The following is a 21627-nucleotide window of genomic DNA, read 5'->3' on the forward strand; positions in this document are numbered from 1 at the left end:
TTTGCACGCACTCCAACGTCTATAAGAAAATATACGTGTTTTTGTCTTAACGTGAGGTTAATGTAACTGAGTAGTTAGCTTGGGTGCTAGCTAGGTAAATAGCATCTCAGCTGCTGGATCTCCTTTTAACGATGGATGTTCGACTGTTGGCATACTTCTCAGTGGTTTGCCTGCACTGTACACCATATTTAAAATAAGTTGTAACACTGGTTAGATCTGTTTGAGTAGCTGTACGACGTATGTTTGACTCGGGAGTCCGTTACTAGTGTTAGCTTCCAAGTCGAGCCAGAAATGTGTTTTTCTTCTGCTGCACGGACCTTCTTAAACAGCTATTGATTTGTAATGTTGCAGCTCGGCTTTAAGTGTGTAGAAGAGTCACATATAGCTGCCTAGTACGTTAGTATAACTTCTAGTAACCTTCTTGGGCGAACACTTTACTTCTCTATAAAACAGCCATGGCTGTGTGGATCCCTGAAGCAGGAGAATGAGCACGCGCTTGGACGGGAGACGATGCCACCATCTTTCACCGAAGACTGTCTGGCTTCACATATTGATTAGCTGACCAACAACTGCTGGAGAGGACTAGAGAGCACACAGCCTGTGTGAGAGGCTTCCGCTGTCGACTTTATTAGTAAGTCTTGTCCAGCTCTTCGGTCCCATGCCAGCTGTAAGTGGTGTCAACATGCTGTCCCAGCTCGGAGACATGACACTGGCAGGTCCAGGAGGAGCAGGGCTTCCCGCCGTGTCCTTTACCAACACGTCGGTGTCCTCCAGCCCGACGCCAGGTACTGATACCCGGGGGTGCGAGAATGGCGCCTTGATGGACTCGTTTGGGATTTTCCTTCAAGGTCTTCTCGCTATGATGGCTTTCAGCACGTTGATGTGTGAGTATGACCAGAGGTCTGCTGTGTGTCTGATATCTGACCCCAGCTGCTTATAAAGCCGGACAATTATCCAATAGCATCACCCAGTTAATCAGATGTGATATTGATCCCAGCTGGGAGACTCTTGTCTGAGTATAACCGGAAATGCAAACAATAATAAGAAAGGAAGGCTTTCTCTCTCTTGTAAAACTAAAGGCAGTGGTTTCAATTCAGTGTAACTACCTGGTGACTTCTGCTCTGGTAAAGTAATTGGTTGTGGTTTTAATAAAAGCAGCTTGCTCTCTTCATTTCCTGGTACACACAAAGTCATAAAGATAGGGAGAAATTGCTGTGGAAAAGACTGTTTGCATTAATTATGTGTCATTGGGGTTTACTGTAACTGCACTAAGCACCAGCAGCTCCAATTCCTATTTATAGTTTGCAAACAAAAACTGTCCCAATCTATTGAAGATAACTTAAAAAGTCAGGTACACTACCTCCAGCATGTGTTACTTAATTTACCCTACTGCTGCTTCACATTGTAAGCTATATTCTTAAATGTGAATGGACTGCTCTTATAAAGCACCTTGTAAGTACTGCAACCACTCAAAGCACTTTAAACTACATGCCATTCACCACATAAACAGACAAGGCACACTAATGTCTATCATAGATCTTAGTATGTCTACCCTCTGGAGCAACATGCGATCTGGGGGAGTCTGGGATTGAACCGCTGACCTTCTGATTATATGATGACCTATTCTATCTCCTGAAACCTAGCCACATGTTGTTGGAATTAGTATGTGTCCATTTATAAACGCACTACATTGTCCAAACAGGTTTGTTTACATCTCTGGCTGAAGTGGCTTTATATGCGACCAAATTTAGAAAGGCAGGAAACATTGAGGTTTAGCTATGGTTCCATTCAGTCAGTGTCTGGCTTACCGCTGACAGCTGTGTGACCTAATGAGAGCAGCCTTAGTTTTGTTTGTCCCAGCAGCCTCGCAGCAGTGAGGAATGTTCAGCATTTTGGTGCTTTTTTTTTTTGCTGGAGGCAGCTCACTGAGCTGAAGGAGTAGGCTGAGGCCTCCGCCTGCATTCACATCACACCCAGCTGCAAGCAGGGTGTGTTTAGTCTGAAGTCACACTTGTGCTCAGAGCAGAGACTGAGGTCACAGCTCGCAGAATGACTTGCCTGCATTAATACACAAAAGGCAGGGAAATGTTTGAGCACTATACAGGTTTAGCAAGAGTCTAAGAGTTAAAGTGTTTATACAGTTTTAGACATGTATGCAGAGTCTGTGCCTGATGTAAGAAAAGTAAATCACTGAAATCGCAGTAAAGCTGCTCTCTTATGCAGCTCTGTGTCAAAAGAAGATGGTAGTGGGGGAGTCATGGAAAACAAGTCACTATTGTGGAGAACAGCAAGAGCTTTATTTGTGTTGGACATGTCACTGCCTTCAACGTTGCGCCTCCCTTCATAAAACATGAAGTTTCTTTTACACACAGAGATTTATTAAAGTGAGGAATTAACACCTCAGAGTAGAAATCACATTGACACGTTGCTGTAGTATTTGTTACCTTGGGAACAATGTTTTTCAGACTCGTGTTGCTACTGCAGATCAGGTTAATTCTGTACAAAGAGCTTCATCTTCATCACTTTAAAACAATAAATGTGTCCTAACTTGTTTGGCTGTATGTACAATTTTTAAACACTGAAGAATTTACAGTTTGATCAGCTTCTCCCTTTGTGCCATTTAAAATAAAATCACTGCTTCCTGTTCACTAAGCAGAGAGAGGAAGTGTGTGTAGCAAATTGATATTTGACAGCTGCTGCATTTGATATTAGCAGGTATTATTTCATAGTTTAGATTAAGTTTAACTTCCCCTATGAACAACATGTTCCCTGCTACCGCAAACAAAAATTCAGCCTGTCTCATGCACTCTCTCTCTCACATCAATGCAAATATGCAATATGAAGTCTCCTGTGAGCGCGATGAGAAAGCAGTTTGATGTCTCTCTTGTGAGCCGTCTTGTTTGATGGTTTAACTGCTTAAAAAGAAGAAGTCAACCCTCATTTCTAAAACATAAACATACAAGTCCAAGGGAATTATTCACTCGTACTAAAACAACTCATATAAAACCACTATATAAAGGAGATTCTGTTTGATAGTCTTTGTTTTCCTCTGTTTGTATGAGTGATATGCTGTGAAATCTCACTATCTTTGTGGCACTCTCTTTCTTCCACAGTGAAACGCTTCAGGGAGCCTAAACATGAGAGGAGACCCTGGAAGATCTGGTAAGGCAGCTGAGCGCGCTTAAATTAATTTCTCTGCAAAGGCATCAAATGAATCTCTCTTCAGTGCCTTGGAAGCGTATCAGCTATCCTGTCTCCCTGCAGGTTCCTGGACACCTCCAAACAGGCCATTGGGATGCTGTTTATCCACTTTGCTAATGTCTACTTGTCAGACCTCACAGAGGAGGATCCCTGCTCGCTGTGAGTCAGTCGTGAGAGCTTCTTGATTCTTTATGTCACTGATAGATTTCCAAAAAACTGTTAAAATGAAGGGAAGCTCTAAGTGCAGTTTTAAATTACATTCACTCGTTTTTCTCCCCCAGATACCTCATTAACTTCCTGTTGGATGCTTCTCTGGGCATGTTGATAATCTATGCCGGGGTGAGAGCCGTTAGTGCCATTGTGGAGTGGAGGCAGTGGGAGTCTCTGCGTTTTGGAGAATATGGTGAGGACCATGTGTGTGAGTTTGTACAGTGAGAGCCCAGCATATTCATAAAATGCCTGTAAAGCCCAATGGAGGGCAGCAGCTGCCCTCAGTACTGCAGTGCTGCAATGCCATTTCTATCTTTGCCAGTGTCTCCTTTTGCCCCAAAACTGTTTGTGTAACACTGAAGCTTTGAAATCTAATAATGATCAGTGCTACATATCTGACTACCTAAGCAGTTTTGGTACAGTAATCTGCCTCTCTTTTTCTATGTGTGTGTGTCTAGGAGAGCCAGTGCAGTGCACAGCGTGGTTGGGCCAGTGTATCCTCTACATCCTCATCATGATGTTTGAGAAAGTCCTCATCATGCTCGTCCTCCTCATCCCCCAGTGGAAGAAGGTCAGGAAACAGATTCAAAAACATAGCTGATAAAATATGTGCCTGATTATATCATTATTATCTTTTCTGAATTGAGATGAATTCTCAATATTTAAAAGTGTTGCAGAACCCTTCAGAGCATCCTGCAACTCACTCACCATACTTCTCTGTCCACTCTTGTACTTCGTCTTGTTTTCTCCATTTGAAAATATTTGGGAGGCTCTGTGCTGGCTTGCTGTAGATGCAGAGCATTGTTGCAGGTTTTATTTAACAAAGAGAAAAACAGCATAGCACCAGTCAGCAAACACTGATCTCAGAAACACTGGATGAATTCATCGCATCCCATCACAGACTTTACACTTATTTTGTGATGCTTGATTCCACACGATACTCTGGTTTCATGTGTGAATGTTACACGTGCTGCTTGTTGTCCCAAGTCAAAAACTTTTACAATGTGTCCAATACTTCATACTTACAAGGGAATTAGATTAGGATATCCAATCAGTGCTGTTGGCAATAAATGCTTCAGTGTGTACTCTAACTATACCTACATATACCTACTGTACAGCAGATGACACTGCTGATGGTTGGATTAACACAGTGGTTCCCAAACCTTTTCTGCAGAGCCCCCCTTTGGTAGATATTTCAAGCCCGCCCTACCCCTCACCATACTCATCGACGCATGAACATACATCCATATATACTATCACACGCTATCAGACACGTGCTGGTCCTCCATATCTTTTGACATGTGATAAATGTGCCTTGCAATGGTATTGTTGACAGAGGGATAGCCTTAAGTTTGCTGACTGTTCCTTCATCAATCATAGTTGAAACCACAATAGCTGAGGGTAGTATTAATTCCTCAGCTATAATGTGCAGCTTTTTATATGAAGCAGCTCTGTAAGCTACTTTAATAGAGTCGAGTCGAGCATTTAATGGCACAGATGCAACTTCAGTAAAGCTACTCTGTTTGGCATGACAGTTGAGTATAGGGCTGAAACCACCATCGCTGAAACACGTAAAGCTGCCACTTTGTTGCTGCTTGGTGCAAAAGGAAAACTCGCAATTTTCTGTTTTTTACACAACTTATCTACAGGAAAAGTCTGTCTGATATCACATTAGACAGACACACTCTTGCTAGCAATGCAGAACTGTGTGCATTGTTTTTTACTGAGCTTTGCGTGCCCCCCAGGTTGGGAATCACTGGAATAACAGATTTATAATAATAGATTTTGCAGCCTCACCAAGCTGTGCCACAGATACACAGAGAGCATTGAACTCAAGTAACCATAACTCTGATAGAGATAAGGTTAAAAATCCCGAAATGTCTCTGTAAGACCCATAAAAAGATGTGCCCTGTCGGCCGTGGCTGTGAGAGCGCCAAATTCTATCACCTTGAACTCCAAGGATGTCTGTTAGCTATGAAGAGTCATGTTGTCTGGAATCCCTGGAGTACTGTGCTGTGTAGTGTGAGGCTTTATCAACATTGTCATGCTGCAGGAATGGCAAATTAATATTTCGTCTCACACACACATGATGAGATGCTCCTTGATCATGTTGTGCTTCTAAAGCCCGAATCAAAATGATCAGTGTCAGTGACTTTTTTGCGGCCATGTTGTGCAGACACTATCCCATTGCCACTGCAGATCAGTTTGATCATTCAAGCACTGGATTCAGACAGCTTAATAATGATCATTTTTCACTACAATGTTTCTTAACCCTCCTATGAAGATGTTTTACCTTGTAATGGAACAGTTCCAACAAAGCAATTTACAGCATGCAGACAGCCGTAGCCTTTGTTTACATTTTCTTCAATGTTCTGCAGTGAGTAGAACATTAGCCCGTCAAAAGTAAGCAGGAAGGGATTTTTCCCCCTAAAAAATACTACTCATGCAAGTACAGGGCAGGATCAGCAGAAATATGAGATGTACAGCTATGTCCAGAGGGCATGAAATCATCAAGTTCCTCAGAGCTGCTTTAACTTGCTCAGTTTTTGTTCCATTTTATATTCCCAAACAGGGACGAGTTAAAGCTGATCCACTCCTTAATTTGAGACATCATGAATAAAACATATCCTTGTTATTTGTTAACTTCGTTTTAGCTGAGAATGACAGTTTTGGGTAAATATTTTACAGCTGTGGTATGTGGTATGAGCAGATTAAAGGTCATGGTTTAGACCACTAGTTCTGCCTTTTTGTGAATGTTATACGTTCCAAAAGTCTCTAGTTTGTCTCAGAAATCTTTGAGCTCTGACAAAAGAGTCAATTATCTTACTCATTTAACATTTGTGGATTTTTTTGTTTTTAATCATGCACTTTTTACATCCATGTTAACTTGCTAGCTGTTGCTTTTGTTGACTCATTAGCACATTGCCTCCACATATAGAGTGCAAGAGTGTCAAACCTTTAGCAGTATCATGTCACACAGAAGCATGTGTGCATGTGTGTCAGTGGACCCTTCCACTGAGGTAAAAGTGACCTAAACAGGTGTTCCCTGACGGGGAATCGAACCCGGGCCGCGGCGGTGAGAGCGCCGAATCCTAACCACTAGACCACCAGGGACTTGTGTCAGGTGTGGAATGGAATGTTGTCAGTGATCCCTGTATTAATGAGCTGTGGCCAATTAATTTTTCTTTACACAGAAATGTTAAAGTGGTCCTTTTTTGATCCTAAACCCAAAACCCAGCCACTGAGGTTGGCAATGAAGGCAATGTAGTAGAAGCACAGCTTTGTACAGTAGTATTCGCATAGAGTTGCTCTTTGGATACTTTGGGTGTGAGGTGCTTATTCCAGGGACAGTTGTTCATAAAACAAGTCCTTGTATGTGTAACAGAAATCTTGATTCTTTTGTGCAACTAAAATTGTTCCTAATCTTAAAGTCCGGTGTACTGTAGAAGACAAAAGAAAGGTGTTCCCTGACCGGGAATCAAACCCGGTGTGTTTATGCTTGGGCAGTAAAGAAAGTGTTGAGTCTGTTTATTACTCATAACAGCTTTGCAATGCCGTTTTTTAGGATATTTTAAATTTCTAAAAGACTGAATAAATGTATGCATCATTATAAAATTCTGTATCCAGTATTTTAATTGCAAAGCAGTTTCCTTTGTTGGAAAATGAATGCTTTTCCTTGGTGGTGTCATGTGAAACCTTTGGCAGGAATGTGTATCATACTTGTAGAACGCTGAGTTCTATCTAGTGACCTAATAGTAACCAAATCAGGCGTTCCCTGACCAAGTCAGACTTGAACTGCGGCTGTGAGAGTGCCAAGATGTAGTTGCTTGACCAAAGAGTTATCAGCCATGGGAGTGTAGGTTCTGTGCAATCCCTGGTATACTGTGTTGTGGTTACTTTGATCTGATTTTGACAGGATTTGGGGCTAGCTTCACACTGACCTGCTCCTGAGAAGGAAATGTCCATGATCAAAACATTCAAAAACTTTATGACTTAAACAGGACGTTGTTTACATGTCGCAGCTCTTTTGCTTCAGCATCATAAAATCACAACCCTTGGACAAAATATGACGGTGCTGTTTTAGTTCAGTGTAAACAAATAAAGGTGGAATCTGTGTAAAAGGGCTATTAGTAGACAGTGCAGATAGTTTAGAATCTGCAACGGCACGGGTTTACCAGATTTAAGTAATATTGCAATAAAAGGAAGTGAGACATTACATTAAACAATATATCCAGCAATAAACATTTAACTAACTGGTCTCTGGACGTACACACTCCAACCTGAACAGAATTGGCGAAGATCAATGCACTCATGATCTCATACACTAAGAACTGTGTTACTGATAACTGTGTCTGGCTACTGTCACTCTATCTACTCTACTCTATCACTCTCACTATCACTCTCTCTCTAATAAATGGTAGCATACCATGTCTCTCACCTGTCCCGCTAGATAATCTTCGGAACAAAACATGCGTAGATAGTTATTTCTGACAAAAAATCTTATCCTGCTGTCTTTTAACAGTCAAACATATAACTCACTTGAATCTTTGCATGGAAAATCTAAAACACGCTGCTAATCGCCTCATTTGACTTCGACCTGGTAGCAGCGGTAACGGCATTAAAAATATTAGTATTATAAAATAAGTTTATCGATATAGTCAATCTCTTCATTGATGGTTTAATTTGCTTTTGTAGGTCATACAGAGGTAACAGTATTAATTTCAGTCTGTTTCATAACAAGCTAAAAACTCCTCACAGGAGCTTTAAATCATAATTTGTAGGACAGGACTTTCCACCAATAGCCCAACCACATTGCTCTGGCTTGTAACAGGCTTAGGAGGGCCAAACATGATTACTTTGGATTTGTTTTCATTAAGTATAAGAAGGTTACTCTAGGTTTTAGTGAGCCAGTGGTGTCAGTTGAAACCAGTCAGTAGAATTGTGTGACATTGAAAAAGCAGTAATGCAAAAGGTCAAATTTTGTGAAGATAGAGCCAAGGGGAGCATGTATGTATAATGAGAATAACAGAGGCCCTCAATTTGAGCCTTGGGGGATGCCGCCTTAAATGGGAGTCAGTGATGACGAGCTGTTTCCAATGTTGACTGAGAAGGTTCTTCTGCCTCTTAGGGAGGAGGTGAACAATTTTAACATAGGGCCCTGCAGGCCGCTCATAACCATGAAGCTGTTTAAAACGCCTGATGAGTGGATTGTGTCAAATGGGGGAATGAATGATCTTATCATCTTACAACAGGGACTCACTGAAGTACTAAAGCCTATTCTTGTTAGTTATAATGTAGGCATAGGTCTACAAACCGCTTTGAATTGTCTTAATATGGTCTATTACTTGATAACCCTGGGTTTGAGGCTGAAGAATAAGGTTTGAATTGTTGTAACATGCCATTAGAATATATCTGAACAGCACCTTAACAGGGTACTGGCATATTAAAATGTTTTCTGTGTGTTTGTCTAAAGTTGCAACTCAGTAATGGATGATACCACAGTACGGGCTCTATACATGTATACCTCAGTGTATTACTACACACTTATGTCATGTGTGCTTCAGCTCTGGCGTGATCAATCTTTAGCTTTTGGCAGAGACATTTTGTTCTTTCCTTACATGAGGTTGTTGCTTGAAGATGGACAACTGTTGTTCTAAAGCTTAAGTGTTCTCTTTTACAAGCTCGACATTGTACATTACATTGTCCTGTGCCATGTTTCCACGCTTTGATCACTGCCAAACTTAGATATTACTTGTGACTGTGATTAGACTACAGGTGATGTTTGTGCAGACTTAAGTGATAATGAAATAATCCATATTTACTAACCATTTTTGGCAGAGTGAGTTCTTCCTTTAATAATTAAATCAGATTAATTTATTTATTATTTTCAGGAAAAAAAAGTAGAATCAAGTGAAATCTAATCTGGATAACTCGGTTATCCGTGTATGAGAGGGTACAGGTATTCTTCCTTCTTTTGGATAGATAGGGACTTTATTGCCCCTAATGATATTTAAACTTGCTAGTCTAAGGCTAGGTGCGCTGTTTGTGTTGCTGCTGTGTATGCTTATGTCTGTTCTTGTGTGTATGTGTTGTATATGTTTGTGTGTCGCAGCTGGCTCTCCTCAACCCCATACAGAATCCTGATCTGGAACTGGCCATCGTAATGCTCATCGTCCCGTTCTTCGTCAACGTAAGTCTGCTGTTACTATGTGTTTTTCTTTGTACCCTGATTTCAAATGTCTAGTGAGAATCTCTCGTTCCTAAATCATCCCTGTCACCATAGTGATGTCTTGTGTGTGCATCAATGGAAAAAAATATCTTCCTGTTTTGGTGAATAATATAAAAATCACCTCATTCAGTTATTTGTATAGGGAAACATTATTCACCATTGTGTCTTCTGTGTTTCTTATAGGCTCTCATGTTCTGGGTGGTAGATAATTTTCTAATGAAGAAGCACAGGACAAAAGCAAAGCTGGAGGAGAGAGAGGAGGACTCGCGGGTGAACAGCAAGGTGCGCTACAGACGAGCTCTGTCCCATGATGACTCAGAGTCAGAGGTAAGTCTCACAAACTTATTCTGAGCTCCTGAAACTCTGTCCCAGTATGACATACTTCTACATGTTGGCAATCAGCTCTTCCTGGTTTCCACTCTGACTGGCATCCTGTTTTGGACAAGCTTATTTCAGCACACTCTCAGCCTGAGGAGCATGTCCCAGAGCTGTTATGTTTGCCTATGTAATGGTTCCCAGTTACTTTACAAGCTTGTAAACCAGATGAGCCCAACGCAGAGCTCTGCTCCACACACGCCAGAACACATCAAGTCATACAGGTAGTCTGGTGAAGGCACATTTTCAGCATTTTTCTTTACAATACCACTTCAAGAAACAGACCCTTGATTTCTTCCTCTTATCTGGTTTACATGTGAAACTGGGGCTCTTCAAGTCTGAACTACCACACTGTTTCTTAACCAGGATTGCTACGTAAAAGGAAGTTCCCTGACCGGGAATCGAACCCGGGCCGCGGCGGTGAGAGCGCCGAATCCTAACCACTAGACCACCAGGGACAGCTGTCTGTGTTTGTAACAGCATGCGGTCTGGAATCTGTTGCCTTTAATCAGGACACTGGTCGCAGTACCATATACTGCCTCTAGTGGCAATAGTGGTGCTCAGAGAGACAGGCAATGGGTCCCTGTGGATGTGATATTTGATACTGTGAGATCTCAGATGTCATCTAGTATTATCTTGACAGTAGATTGTTGTTCTCTGGAAGCTCTTGCAAAAAAACGTTTCCTTTGAATGAAGAACAGGCAAAGATGGAAGGATACTATCACTGGTTAAATTACTCTTTTAATCAAACACACTGGTTTCAACTGCTGATTTGTTTCATTGCAGGAAAAAAAAGTGAATGCTTTAATAGGATGTAATACCTGGTCAGACATTATGGTTTTTGCCAAGTACATGCTTAATCATTGGGCTAATTTTGACATTTCTTCTTTCACTCCCCTCAGCAAATGCCTCTTTCTGTAAATACTTATATCAATGACTTTTCATTTACAGAGTAAGTCAACTCTTTCTGCACACTGCTGTCTGTGTGACATGGCCTCTAGTAGATTTAAGGATGTTGTAGGTGCTCGTGATTGTTTGAAACACCCTTTGCTGAAGTTAATAGGGCACACTTGGGGTTTGACTGTGTACTTTATTGTGAAGCAAAAAGCAGCAAATCATAATGCAGCAGAGCGATCCTTAACCATTACCATATGGTGAAAATACACATAAAGTATGCGTTCCCTGAACGGCATTTGAACAAGGGCAGGTGAGAGAGTGCTGAATCCAGACAACTCCACAACCAGGGAGCTGCGACATCTAGTGGCAGGGACCTGAACTGACATTTAGAGGGGCAGGGGCTCAAGCAGCACTGATTTAATCACAAACTAAAATTGAACGAGTAGCTGAGTAGCCTTGTTTTCAGAATGTGTCTATTCATTGGTGATACTAGTGTACCTTTCATTCATTATTTTAAGTTAGAAAAAATAATAACATTCTAGTACAATAATGGATTTCTAGATTTAGGCAGCAAGCTCCAATCAGCCCTTTTCTCCTGTCTGTGTGAGCTTGGTAGAGAGCTGATAACTTACATGAAAACAGAGCACAGGATGGCAGCACTCAGGAAATTCCTTTTTATTGAAGATCAAATCTAGAGACAAAAGTCCAGATTTTAACTTATTTACTTGTGTGTTCGATGTCCTTGCTTTTGCTTCTTTGTCATTTAGCGCAAAGCTCTGTGACATGTAGGCAGAGCTATTTTGTATAGCCTTTTCTAAATACTTGGGCAAGTAGAATATAATTACAGATGGTTAAAAGCAATATAATGACGATAAAATCAACCAACACTACAATATATAATGTGTTACAAAATTCAGCAACAACAAATAACCATTCATCAAATACTTTTGGGGCAGCTTATAATGAATCTTGCCTCATTTGTTTTAAGCGATGATGAGTTATAACTACAACATGCTTCACTTCCCTTCTAAGTGCTGTTTCACAGACGGTTCAACATGTGATATCCTTCTTCCTGTGGTTGGATAATGAAGCAAAGATTAGACGTTTAGGTCAGACAGAAGTCAAGAGGAAGTAATCAGGTATGCCAGTTTGGCTGCTTATCTGTTTTCTGGGTGGTAAAATAGTGCTCCGGTGGCACAAGGGGTAAAAATGTGTTGCTGTTAATCAAAAGGTCCTATGGTTGCTCCTGCTGGCTGGCTTGTTAATACTTTTTTTAACTTGTGTCCATTCCTAGACCTGCATCACTATACAGGTCTAAAGTGGGTGTACAAGACAAACATTCCCCATGACCAGATTTATCCAAAACTGTTTGACTTGGGAATGTTTATAGTGGCCACAGTCAGAGAACACCCTTTGGTCATGTCCCTGCAGCCTGTCCTTAAATAGCAGATTTTATCAGTTCCTATTTTTGCAATATTCAGCTTTTGAGTGAAACAACCGCGAGACCAACTTGTAAAGCAGAGTTTAAAGCAGCTTTGTCAGAAAAGGAATAGAAACTCCTCTGTGCAGCTTCTCCTCTGCCCAAAGTTACCACATTTTCTGTGTAAATCCTTTTCTCTAATCCAGTTTCTGAGTATTTATGATGTACCTGTGATTTGTGTAACATCATTAACCCATTTATGACAAAGCTGCATATTTCTGCTACCATAATATTGCAAGGGTGGGGACAAAAACATGGCAAATCTATGTATACTTTATGTTAAATCCGGTCAGGACAACACCGTGATCATTCTGTTGTGAGGAAGATTTTAACAGGGCGTTTTAACATCTGAATGGTTGAAGTCTTGCCGACAAAAGCCAGCTTCATGGTTGGTTTCACTCTCTGCCAGCATGCTGCAGCGTGCTTCAGAGCACATGCTCTCAGCAGAGCGCTGAGCTGTGGGGGATGGGCTGTGAGCTGTGGTCGAACATGTAATGGATTCAGCTGTGGGGAGGGAGTACAGCGGGCCAGTGGCGCAATGGATAACGCGTCTGACTACGGATCAGAAGATTCTAGGTTCGACTCCTGGCTGGCTCGTGTGTCCTTTTCATGTCCTCCTGTTTACAGAGCGGGGAAATGCAGCACAAGTGGATGTAGAATTCCATCAAATAAAACCTGACAGCTTTTGTTTGGAGGAAACACTCTTACAGACATGTTACTTTCACTTAGTAAAGGGATAGAATTACAAAGATACAACACAGGAGACACTGCTTACTGGATTATGTATTCTGTTCATGCTATGCACATATTTTGCATTTGAGTATTAGTAACGTCCCTACAAAATAACAGTTTCTGTGTTTAGCTTTGTGCTTTTATCCGGTATCTGACAATTAAGGATGTAACTAACTGTTACCCATATCACAACAGTCAGCCACTTACTACAGAGCTGAATATTTTTACCAACCAGCCAGAATATTGCAAAGACAAAACTTTGTTTCTTCAAAGGCTTCAGTATAGGGCTGTCAATTTTCAATCAAAATTTGATATGTCGTTCGAACCTGGTGAAATATTAACAGTTCGAACTGTAGTGATGGGATCGAATTTAAAATTGAAGCACAGCAGAAAACGCTTGCCCACAAACAAATTAGTAATCTGCTTTCTAGAGTCCCAGAATGCTATCATGTTTAAAGTAATGTGCCTTGTATTTCAACAGATGGCGATAACACGCCTGCTACAAACCAATGAAGGAAACTAACTAACCAAGTCGTTGTTAACCTTTCATGCTTCAGCGTGCCGACCGTAGTCAGAAAGCGCAGGGGAGGCTTATTGTTGTTGAAGCTGTAGCTAGCTTTGGGGCTAACTCTGTAATACACCAGCAGCATGCAGCAAGCGAGTCACAGACACGTGACTTAAGTGTTGAGGAGTCGTAGGCATAATTGGGCACGAACGCAGCCTAAACTGCACATTAGTTCTGTTGTATACAGCTACTGATCACTCTTTTCTCTGCTCTTCTGCTGCTCCATGACACTTCACGTGTCATGCACACACTTCCGTTCTCTCTCACTCGCTGTACCACCCCACTCTCACACAGTTAGCTCTTCCCAAAACAGACCTATGCTTCTAGTATTATCTAATATTAACACACCTTAGAAGTGCTTTATGTACCAGTACATATCCAATATTTAATGTACCTCTATGTAACACCCCATATCCCCATCTCCCGACATTAGTGTTCGATATAATTCTAACAAATTGCATATCTCGTTGAATTTGTTCAAGCTAGATTTTTGGGAAAAGTGACAGCCTTACTTCAGTAATCCTTACAGCTTTACCATGAATTGTCCTAATATTTGTCTGTCCCCTCTCTCCTGTTTCAGATCCTTTTCTCAGCAGACGATGAAATGGATGAGTCGGATGAGGATGACGTTCGACGGCTCACTGGCCTGAAGACAGTTAAGAAGAAGAAGCTTCGAATGGGAATCCCTGTTTGACCTGCGTGCCTGGACAAACTGCTACGATCAAACTTCTTCTGGTAGCTTGTAACAGGCCAGCATATTCTTTCCCCTTACCTCCACAGATTCTGTCTCGGCCTCAGGAGTTGATATGATCTTTCCCGAGATGGGATGCTGTGATGCCAGAAGAATATACTGTTATTGAATTCCCTTTACTTTTAACTCCTGGAGGACTCCTGCATAAACTGTGTCCAGCCTGGGATTGAATTTAACACACTGGGAGATATTTTTGCAGTTAACTGGGTACTTGGGATCACTGTTGCAGTTCAAAATGGCACTCTTTAGGCGAGTGTTTACAGACACTTTGGCAAAATGATCCCACCAGAGAAAAAAATAACATTGTTAACTCCTTTATGCACGTGTAATAGGAAACATTAACACTGGTTTCATACTGTTTCAGACTGTGTGGGTGCAGAATTCGAGGCCACAACCGAACCAAACGTCATGCAAACAAAACGTTTTAGGGAGTTGGTTATATTTAAAATTCCTGACTTCCTTTTAAAATGATTGTATTCCCGATGTAGTATCCATGTAAACTTTGTCCTTTGTTTTCACATGTAGACGTACTACCATGGCCTGTGATGTGTGTGTGAGTGTGTGTGTAAGGGTGTGCACAGTTTGACACACCTCAAAGTTAGAGGAGCAGTACATCAGTGTTGATGCAGCTTTTAACACTTTCCAGCACAATTACCCATGTTACTACTGCATATCTTGTACTTAATGTTACTCATGTCTTAGGGAGCACATGATTGCTTGCTGCAACCTCCATTTTTATCTTCTGGCAGAGTGCTTTCAATGGTTTAACCTGCAGGACTGCAAGCACCGCACTGCTACGGTCCTCTGATATTAGCTCAGCCAGGGTTGTCTTTCTGCAGTCTCTGTTTCTTTGTGACTGTTTTTACTGATGTCTTTTCCAGTTGTGTGTCCTTTGTCCTTTAATGTATTCTGTCTCATAATAGGTTATGTGTTTTTATATAAGTTTTGAGTGTTGTTTTCGGGCCAAAAAGGTGACTATGCTTGTTCCAAAAGTGTTCTTTATTCCTTTTCTTGGACAGGGAGAGTAGATATGGGAACCATTTCTTGCACAATTTCCCATTTATCACGACTTTCATCTTTCCTTTTGTGTTTCTATGATTTCTTTTGTTACAATAATGTGCCTGAGTGAAATTACCAGCAGGTGTTTTGTTTGTTTTTTGTGTGTTGGACTAAGTTTATTTTGTTTTTGACTGTTTAATCCAGAGCTCCAGAATTTCAGGCATGAAGCAGCATTCAGCAGGCTCTGATGTTCAGAATGTGACATGCATAGACCTCTAAACTGTTAAGTGACTGTGGACCAGACAGTCGGGAGAAAGGGTGTGTTTGTTTTTGGTGTGTGCATGCCAGTGTGTATATACAGTAAACCTGTGTGTACCATGGTGTGATGGATGCATGTGTTTGGGAGTGTGTAGCTGGTGTGAGTGCTGGTCCTCTTTAGGGTAAATGGAGTTACATAAACTGTGACTGTGTTGATTATGGACCTGGTGATGAATTTATTATGATGTTTTTGGCATGTTGGCAAGGAATAAATGACTGTGTTTTAAAGGTGGAAAGTGCAGCATTTGGCAGCATAATTTATGTTAACTCTCAGCTCAACAGGACAAAGAGGGCTTTTAGTATTTTGCAAAGTTAAACTACTTGATGATTAAGTGATGGAGGTAAACTATCATTATAAACGATTTTCCAATAAAGGATGTGATACACTATTTTGGCTCATACTTAGCTGTCGTTCTGTAGCTTTATTGTTGTGTTCTGTTGAAAAACAAGTGTTCCCTGACCGGGAATCGAACCCGGGCCGCGGCGGTGAGAGCGCCGAATCCTAACCACTAGACCACCAGGGATTGAGGCAGAAGGGAAATATGCATCGATTTCAACAGAAGAGAAAGTGGTGTTTGGTAATTACAGTGTGATCATTACATTGTTGTTACCACTAATGGCAGCGCTCTGACCAGTCGCCATATAAACCACCAGCGTCATCATTAAAAATAGTAATTAGCTTCTTACTAATAACCAAGAAAAGGGCCAGGAGTGATGATCAATCTTCAGAGGCTCTTTACAAATACATTACGTATCTGCTCATCAGGACTCCGCTAACACACAAACGCCAATTTCCGACTGAATAAAAACAATCATGTCACGTGTTGTGTTTGTTATTTTTTCCTCCATCCCAGTTATATTTGAGAGATAATGAACCGATCTGAGTAGGTAAACACATGGACAAAGAGCTTGCTCATTACTTACAGCCTGCACTTTGAAAGGCCTCGTGAGCACGTGCACAAACATATAATTCATTGTGAGGCATACAGCAGATAGCTATAGTCTATAATAACTTTGACAAGATTCAGTGAGAATAATCACATACACACAAGGAGTGAGATTGTGTTTTTTCTCTAAGATATAATTCTTGAAGTCTGACAACAGAGCTACTTGAATGAATGAGCACAGTGTCAGGTTCTCTCTGTGTGGCTCAGTTTGTCAGTTATGAGTCAGTTTGTCCAGCATCACACAGTTAACACCCCAACTTCAGCGAATGATGTCAAGTCGAATGACTATTATTGGCCTAACTGTTAGCTGACTTGTTCAAGCCTAAAATATATAGGTTAATCAAGAGAACTAAGATAACAAAAACAAAACAATACCTGAAAATGAGTTTCAAATACCCTACATTATGAAGGGTACATAAAATACACACAAAGTTGTATGACATGGTAAATATGCAACATGGTAAATACGCAAAATTTCCCAGATCTGAAAATAATAATTGTTTTCAGAGCTTGGAACACTATCATATTATTTTTCAGTAGCTTGTTGTCTTTAATATTGCTAGAGATGACTTTGGTCATCTTCACCGGGATTTATAAGTCATGAGACATTGCTAAGGTGCTAATTTTAAGGTGCAGTTTCTTTACTCACATGTACATCTGACTTTTTCCATTTATTTCTTTTGGCTCTGTAGGTGAAAATTTAGGTGCATGATTTATTATTTATTATGTATAGCTACTCCATCCAAACATAAAGGATCTTTTGGGGTTTATGTTTTATGATTTGACCGTAAGACTTCCTGTTTCCTAGCTCTCTTCTTGGTTCAGATCATATTTTCTTGCCTCATGTGTTAACTGTCTAGAAATGCTCTTTACAAGACCCAGTAAGACATTCCCTCTGACTTAATTCAAGTTTTACCATCCACTGGAGCTGCATGGAGGTGTTGCTGGGTGGTGGACACTCTTGAACCCGCATTGAAGGCCAGGTCCCACGTGAACATTAAAAAGGAAGGTATCTCTTCCAGGGTCGGCAAAGGAGCCACTTGTGTTGTGTCCGGAATGATCAGCTGTTGGCCTGTAAGCTCATGATTAAAGATGGGAGACCCACTCCAGCTGTACCACCCCTCACGTCACACCTAATAATATACACTGACAACAGGCAGAGGGGAACAGAGGGTGGGGGGTATAACTGACTCACTGGGTCTGGACCAGGACTATATATAATGTGAGACTTGCCTGAGACAAAGATCCACACTAGAAAAACAACTGATCACACTGGAAGGACCTGTCTGCTGAATCAAGACACCAACTTTAATAATCATGTCACAGGTAGGTTACATCAGCTGCTGTTTTAGTTTTATACAGAGATTTAACACAGTGCTTTGACTGGACAAAGACTCTAATCACCCTTTACTTACTTATTTTAACCCCTAACATATATAATTACTATCCTCTGTGCTTCTCTCTAGCCAGGCGAAGTGAAGAAGAAGAAGCGTCCCCCGATGAAGGAGGAGGACCTGAAAGGAGCTCGCAGTAAACTGGGACTGAAGGGCGAGGTCAAGAGTAAGACCTATGAGGTCATGGTGGAGTGTGGTGAGTAAGCCTTTCATTAATGTTTTCCTCTGACACTGAAACACAAGACAAGGTCCATTTCACCATGGAAAATATAGACGAACATTTTGCTTCCCTTTTCTTACTAACTAACCATGTTATCCTGAATTTAAAAAGTCTTTTTTACTCCTGCTTGGCCTGTTTAATATTGAATTTGATATTTGACATAACTAACTATCTTACAAATCAACTTCAATACATGAGTCTTTCATTTAATAATGTGATATGTGCGATATGCGACTGTTTCAGAATGCTATGTTCTATGACCTTTTCCTTGAGAAAAGTAAAGTTCAGTAAATAATTTCTGTATCTATTTCAAACTTTATCTCTATATATATTCATATTAAATAATTACACCATGTTTTCATCTTTTATATTTGTATACGTATATATTTGAGGCTTTTCCTTCTTTAAATTGTGTTTAGGCGACGCTAGATCATTTCCCTTGCTTTCAGAACATGAAGCCCGTTTTTGTTTACGTTAATTTACTAAGGTCAAGATATGTTCGAACAAGACGCCCTTAATAGATCCTACAGCTTTTCGTCTACGGCTATGTGAAAAGTGTTCCCTGACCGGGAATCGAACCCGGGCCGCGGCGGTGAGAGCGCCGAATCCTAACCACTAGACCACCAGGGACAATTACGGACTCGACTGTGCCGATACATTTTGACAAAAGATACTATAGGCAAGATGACGCGTTTAATAATTCTGACTGCTGCCAATAAAAGTTCAATCATGGACCCTGCGACAGGAGGCGATATGTGTTTACTGTTAGACTGAAAAGATTACAGGGAGGTTGTGTGATACAGCCATCGTTAAAATCAATGACTTCGACCCAGGTAAAATACTTTACAGTGCAACTTTGGGTTACATGCAGGCCTGTTTTACTTCACTACTTTCACTTTATTGCCATTAGGTCTACATCTGAACCCCCCCACTCCTCTATTTTTACTCGACAGCTAAATGTATAAACAGACTTTTAATAGGCAATACTACACAGATATTTTGGGTTATTTTTTGTCTTTAGTTGTCTTCTTGTTATTTATAGCATACTTGTTAGGCTATAAAACATGAATTAAAATAGTTGTACTTTGACAAGATACTAATTGAAAATTATTATTGTAAGATTTTGCAATGATTTCCAATTGTTGTGTCAGATGAGATCAAGGTCCCGGCCAGATGAGAGGCCTTGACCACCTTGGCAACCTCTATCTGACTGGCAGGATCTGATGCAATCAGGAGTTTTTTGAAGTATTGTACAGCAAATACAACAATATATTTTCTGAGTCCCCGAGGATAGTGTGTGAAGGTTCCCATCTTTTTCCATGCAAATTCAGCTCATCATTTCAGCTCATGACTTTTTACCCATCTTACCTTTGGATGACTAATTTATAACTGTGTCAGGTTTGGACTGGATCTTCAGTAACTTCCCACAATTACCTTATCTCAATGGTATCATTCAAACACTGGTGGCAGCCAAAATTGTATGGAAATACCTCTTCTATTGTCGTCATTCAGGACTGCAGGTGCTAAGCAAATTTTATGAAAATTACCTGTTCCTGACACATTTATATCTGAGTGCAAGACAGAATAGTTTTTTTTTTTTTAAACCATCAAGAGTAGTCATTGAAAGCCTGAAAGTAATTAAGTGTATGATCATGATTCCTTCAACACAATACACACATTAAAATAACCACTGTATGAAGTATTTTCATCATGACTATACCAGGTGAGATTTTTTGGTTATTGCCTGTGGTGTATTCCCAACACTAAACAAGTATTAAAAGTAGGTTACATCTTTCACCCATTTTATAATATCAGTTATATCCTTGCTCATTCCTCAAATGCTGAAAAATCTGCCTCATTTTAATGTTGCTTTTGTTTGCATTAGCTAACACCATCTACCTGCCTCACTTGCATTACTCCAACCAACTGTTTGGCAGCAGAAACAGCCAGGCTGCAGGTTTGCCTTTGGGCCCTTTCAACTTTACCTAGCCTCACAAATGTTTGCTCACAGAGTCTATATTTGTGTGTGTGGCAAGTACCCAAATCAGGAACCAAAATTCATTGTCTGAACTTAGTCAAAAGTTCTCTTCGGATACTTGTTTCTGTGTATTCCTCATAAAATTAACAGGGATCGTGTGAGCCGAAAGCAGTGGTTACTGTCAAGACATGAAAGTCTTTAACTGAGAATCAGATTCGAGACAGCTGTTGAGAGAGCTGCATCCTGAACTCAAGATGACCAGAAACAGTTGTTCCAGACATTTATGTCCCCGCTCTTTCCTCAAAGACACCTGGATGGAATTTCTATCAGTTTTAGGACGAACAGTCACTTGGTTTAAGCATCTGTGTCTTTAACAAATATGCGTTTCTGTGTTCAGAGCGAATGGGCAAAACTGCTCCATCTGTGTTCAGCGGCGTGAGGACGGGGACAGAGACAGCCCTGAGCAATCCTGCAGCTCCCAAAGCTCCAGGTGCCAGTGTGTTCGGCAAGTAGACACACAAAAGGAAGAAACAACAGCACAGAAGATGCACTTACACTGTAGTCTTTATGTTTCTCAGTCAAAGCTGAGACCGCATAATGCTGATTGCAATTTTTCTAAAGTGATGTTTGTGAGACATAAACTAAGTAGTTTTGTGCCAGCACTGGGGGTTGACTAGACTAAGCTGAAATGGTACTTTGAAGTTTGCACAGTGCATCTAACCTAGATAAAGGCATAGTTTCTGTTTATGCAGCTGATAATCTGTCAATGAATGACATTTATTTATCAGTGGACAAAGATTGTTTAATTATTTGACCTTATTTTGTACATTTTTCCTAAATAAATTGTTTTCCTCTGAAATTATATTTGTTTTCTTTGTCAGCAGTAAACTACACACGTTGACAATTTCTACTATATTTAGAGTTTGAAATGAACACCTGGCCTTAAGTGCTGCATGCTGGTAAACAGTAGTTATGGCTGGTAACCTCATTAAGTAAACTTAAAGACCATCACTTCAACAGCATAATCATAGTGACCATGTGTTAAGTTATGATCACAATAACAATACAGCATAAGGGCAGATAAGCTCTGTTTGCACTCATGTAAACAACTGGGTTAAGAGAAGTAGTTTCAATCAATCAAATGTTATTTACATAGCGCCAAATCATTTACAAGATACTTTTCAAAAAGAGCAGGGCTAGACCTCTTTTTAATGTTTTTTATAGAGACCCAACATGAATCCACCATGAGCAGTACTTAGCAACTTTTGCCAACAGTGGCAAGGAATAACTTCCTTTTAACAGGCATGAGCGTGGGACAGAGGGAGATGTAG

The 21627-nt window shown here is 40.6% G+C and overlaps 2 protein-coding genes and 5 non-coding genes across 8 annotated transcripts; 3 read left to right on the forward strand and 4 right to left on the reverse strand.

The window, feature by feature from the left end:
• The first annotated feature begins 159 nt into the window (after window positions 1-159).
• stimate (STIM activating enhance) lies at window positions 160-16265 on the forward strand. Of its 2 annotated transcripts, XM_069678535.1 has the most exons (8): window positions 160-884; window positions 3114-3162; window positions 3265-3360; window positions 3483-3604; window positions 3870-3982; window positions 9524-9601; window positions 9824-9967; window positions 14270-16265. In XM_069678535.1, the coding sequence occupies exons 1-8, from the start codon at window positions 659-661 to the stop codon at window positions 14381-14383; spliced, it is 942 nt and encodes a 313-aa protein (XP_069534636.1). In that variant the 5' UTR covers window positions 160-658; the 3' UTR covers window positions 14384-16265. The 2 variants fall into 2 exon arrangements, with proteins under 2 accessions (XP_069534636.1, XP_069534637.1); XM_069678536.1 differs by lacking the exon at window positions 9524-9601.
• On the reverse strand, window positions 6454-6525 carry trnae-cuc (transfer RNA glutamic acid (anticodon CUC)). Its single transcript has one exon. It is a non-coding gene; the product is annotated as a tRNA-Glu (tRNA).
• trnae-cuc (transfer RNA glutamic acid (anticodon CUC)) lies at window positions 10402-10473 on the reverse strand. Its single transcript has one exon. It is a non-coding gene; the product is annotated as a tRNA-Glu (tRNA).
• On the forward strand, window positions 12917-12989 carry trnar-acg (transfer RNA arginine (anticodon ACG)). The gene has a single exon. It is a non-coding gene; the product is annotated as a tRNA-Arg (tRNA).
• Window positions 16210-16281, reverse strand: trnae-cuc (transfer RNA glutamic acid (anticodon CUC)). The gene has a single exon. It is a non-coding gene; the product is annotated as a tRNA-Glu (tRNA).
• A 1639-nt stretch (window positions 16282-17920) lies between these two features.
• Window positions 17921-21155, forward strand: mustn1b (musculoskeletal, embryonic nuclear protein 1b). The gene is made up of 3 exons (XM_069678537.1): window positions 17921-18030; window positions 18171-18294; window positions 20694-21155. The coding sequence occupies exons 1-3, from the start codon at window positions 18022-18024 to the stop codon at window positions 20807-20809; spliced, it is 249 nt and encodes an 82-aa protein (XP_069534638.1). The 5' UTR covers window positions 17921-18021; the 3' UTR covers window positions 20810-21155.
• On the reverse strand, window positions 18877-18948 carry trnae-cuc (transfer RNA glutamic acid (anticodon CUC)). Its single transcript has one exon. It is a non-coding gene; the product is annotated as a tRNA-Glu (tRNA).
• Window positions 21156-21627: the final 472 nt, after the last annotated feature.

The sequence above is a fragment of the Semicossyphus pulcher genome, unplaced genomic scaffold (assembly GCF_022749685.1).
Source record: "Semicossyphus pulcher isolate SPU_LCO1_2020_fin unplaced genomic scaffold, fSemPul1.0.p SCAF_3, whole genome shotgun sequence".
NCBI lineage: Eukaryota > Metazoa > Chordata > Actinopteri > Labriformes > Labridae > Semicossyphus > Semicossyphus pulcher.

What these genes read in the sequence shown, in the direction of transcription:
- stimate (XM_069678535.1), top strand. Translation starts at nt 659, where the DNA reads ATGCCAGCTGTAAGTGGTGTCAACATGCTGTCCCAGCTCGGAGACATG. An exon ending in GGCTTTCAGCACGTTGATGT is followed by an intron (nt 885 to 3,113) that starts GTGAGTATGACC and finishes TTTCTTCCACAG; the next exon opens with TGAAACGCTTCAGGGAGCCT. An exon ending in ATGATGACTCAGAGTCAGAG is followed by an intron (nt 9,968 to 14,269) that starts GTAAGTCTCACA and finishes CTCCTGTTTCAG; the next exon opens with ATCCTTTTCTCAGCAGACGA.
- mustn1b (XM_069678537.1), top strand. An exon ending in TGAGGTCATGGTGGAGTGTG is followed by an intron (nt 18,295 to 20,693) that starts GTGAGTAAGCCT and finishes TTCTGTGTTCAG; the next exon opens with AGCGAATGGGCAAAACTGCT.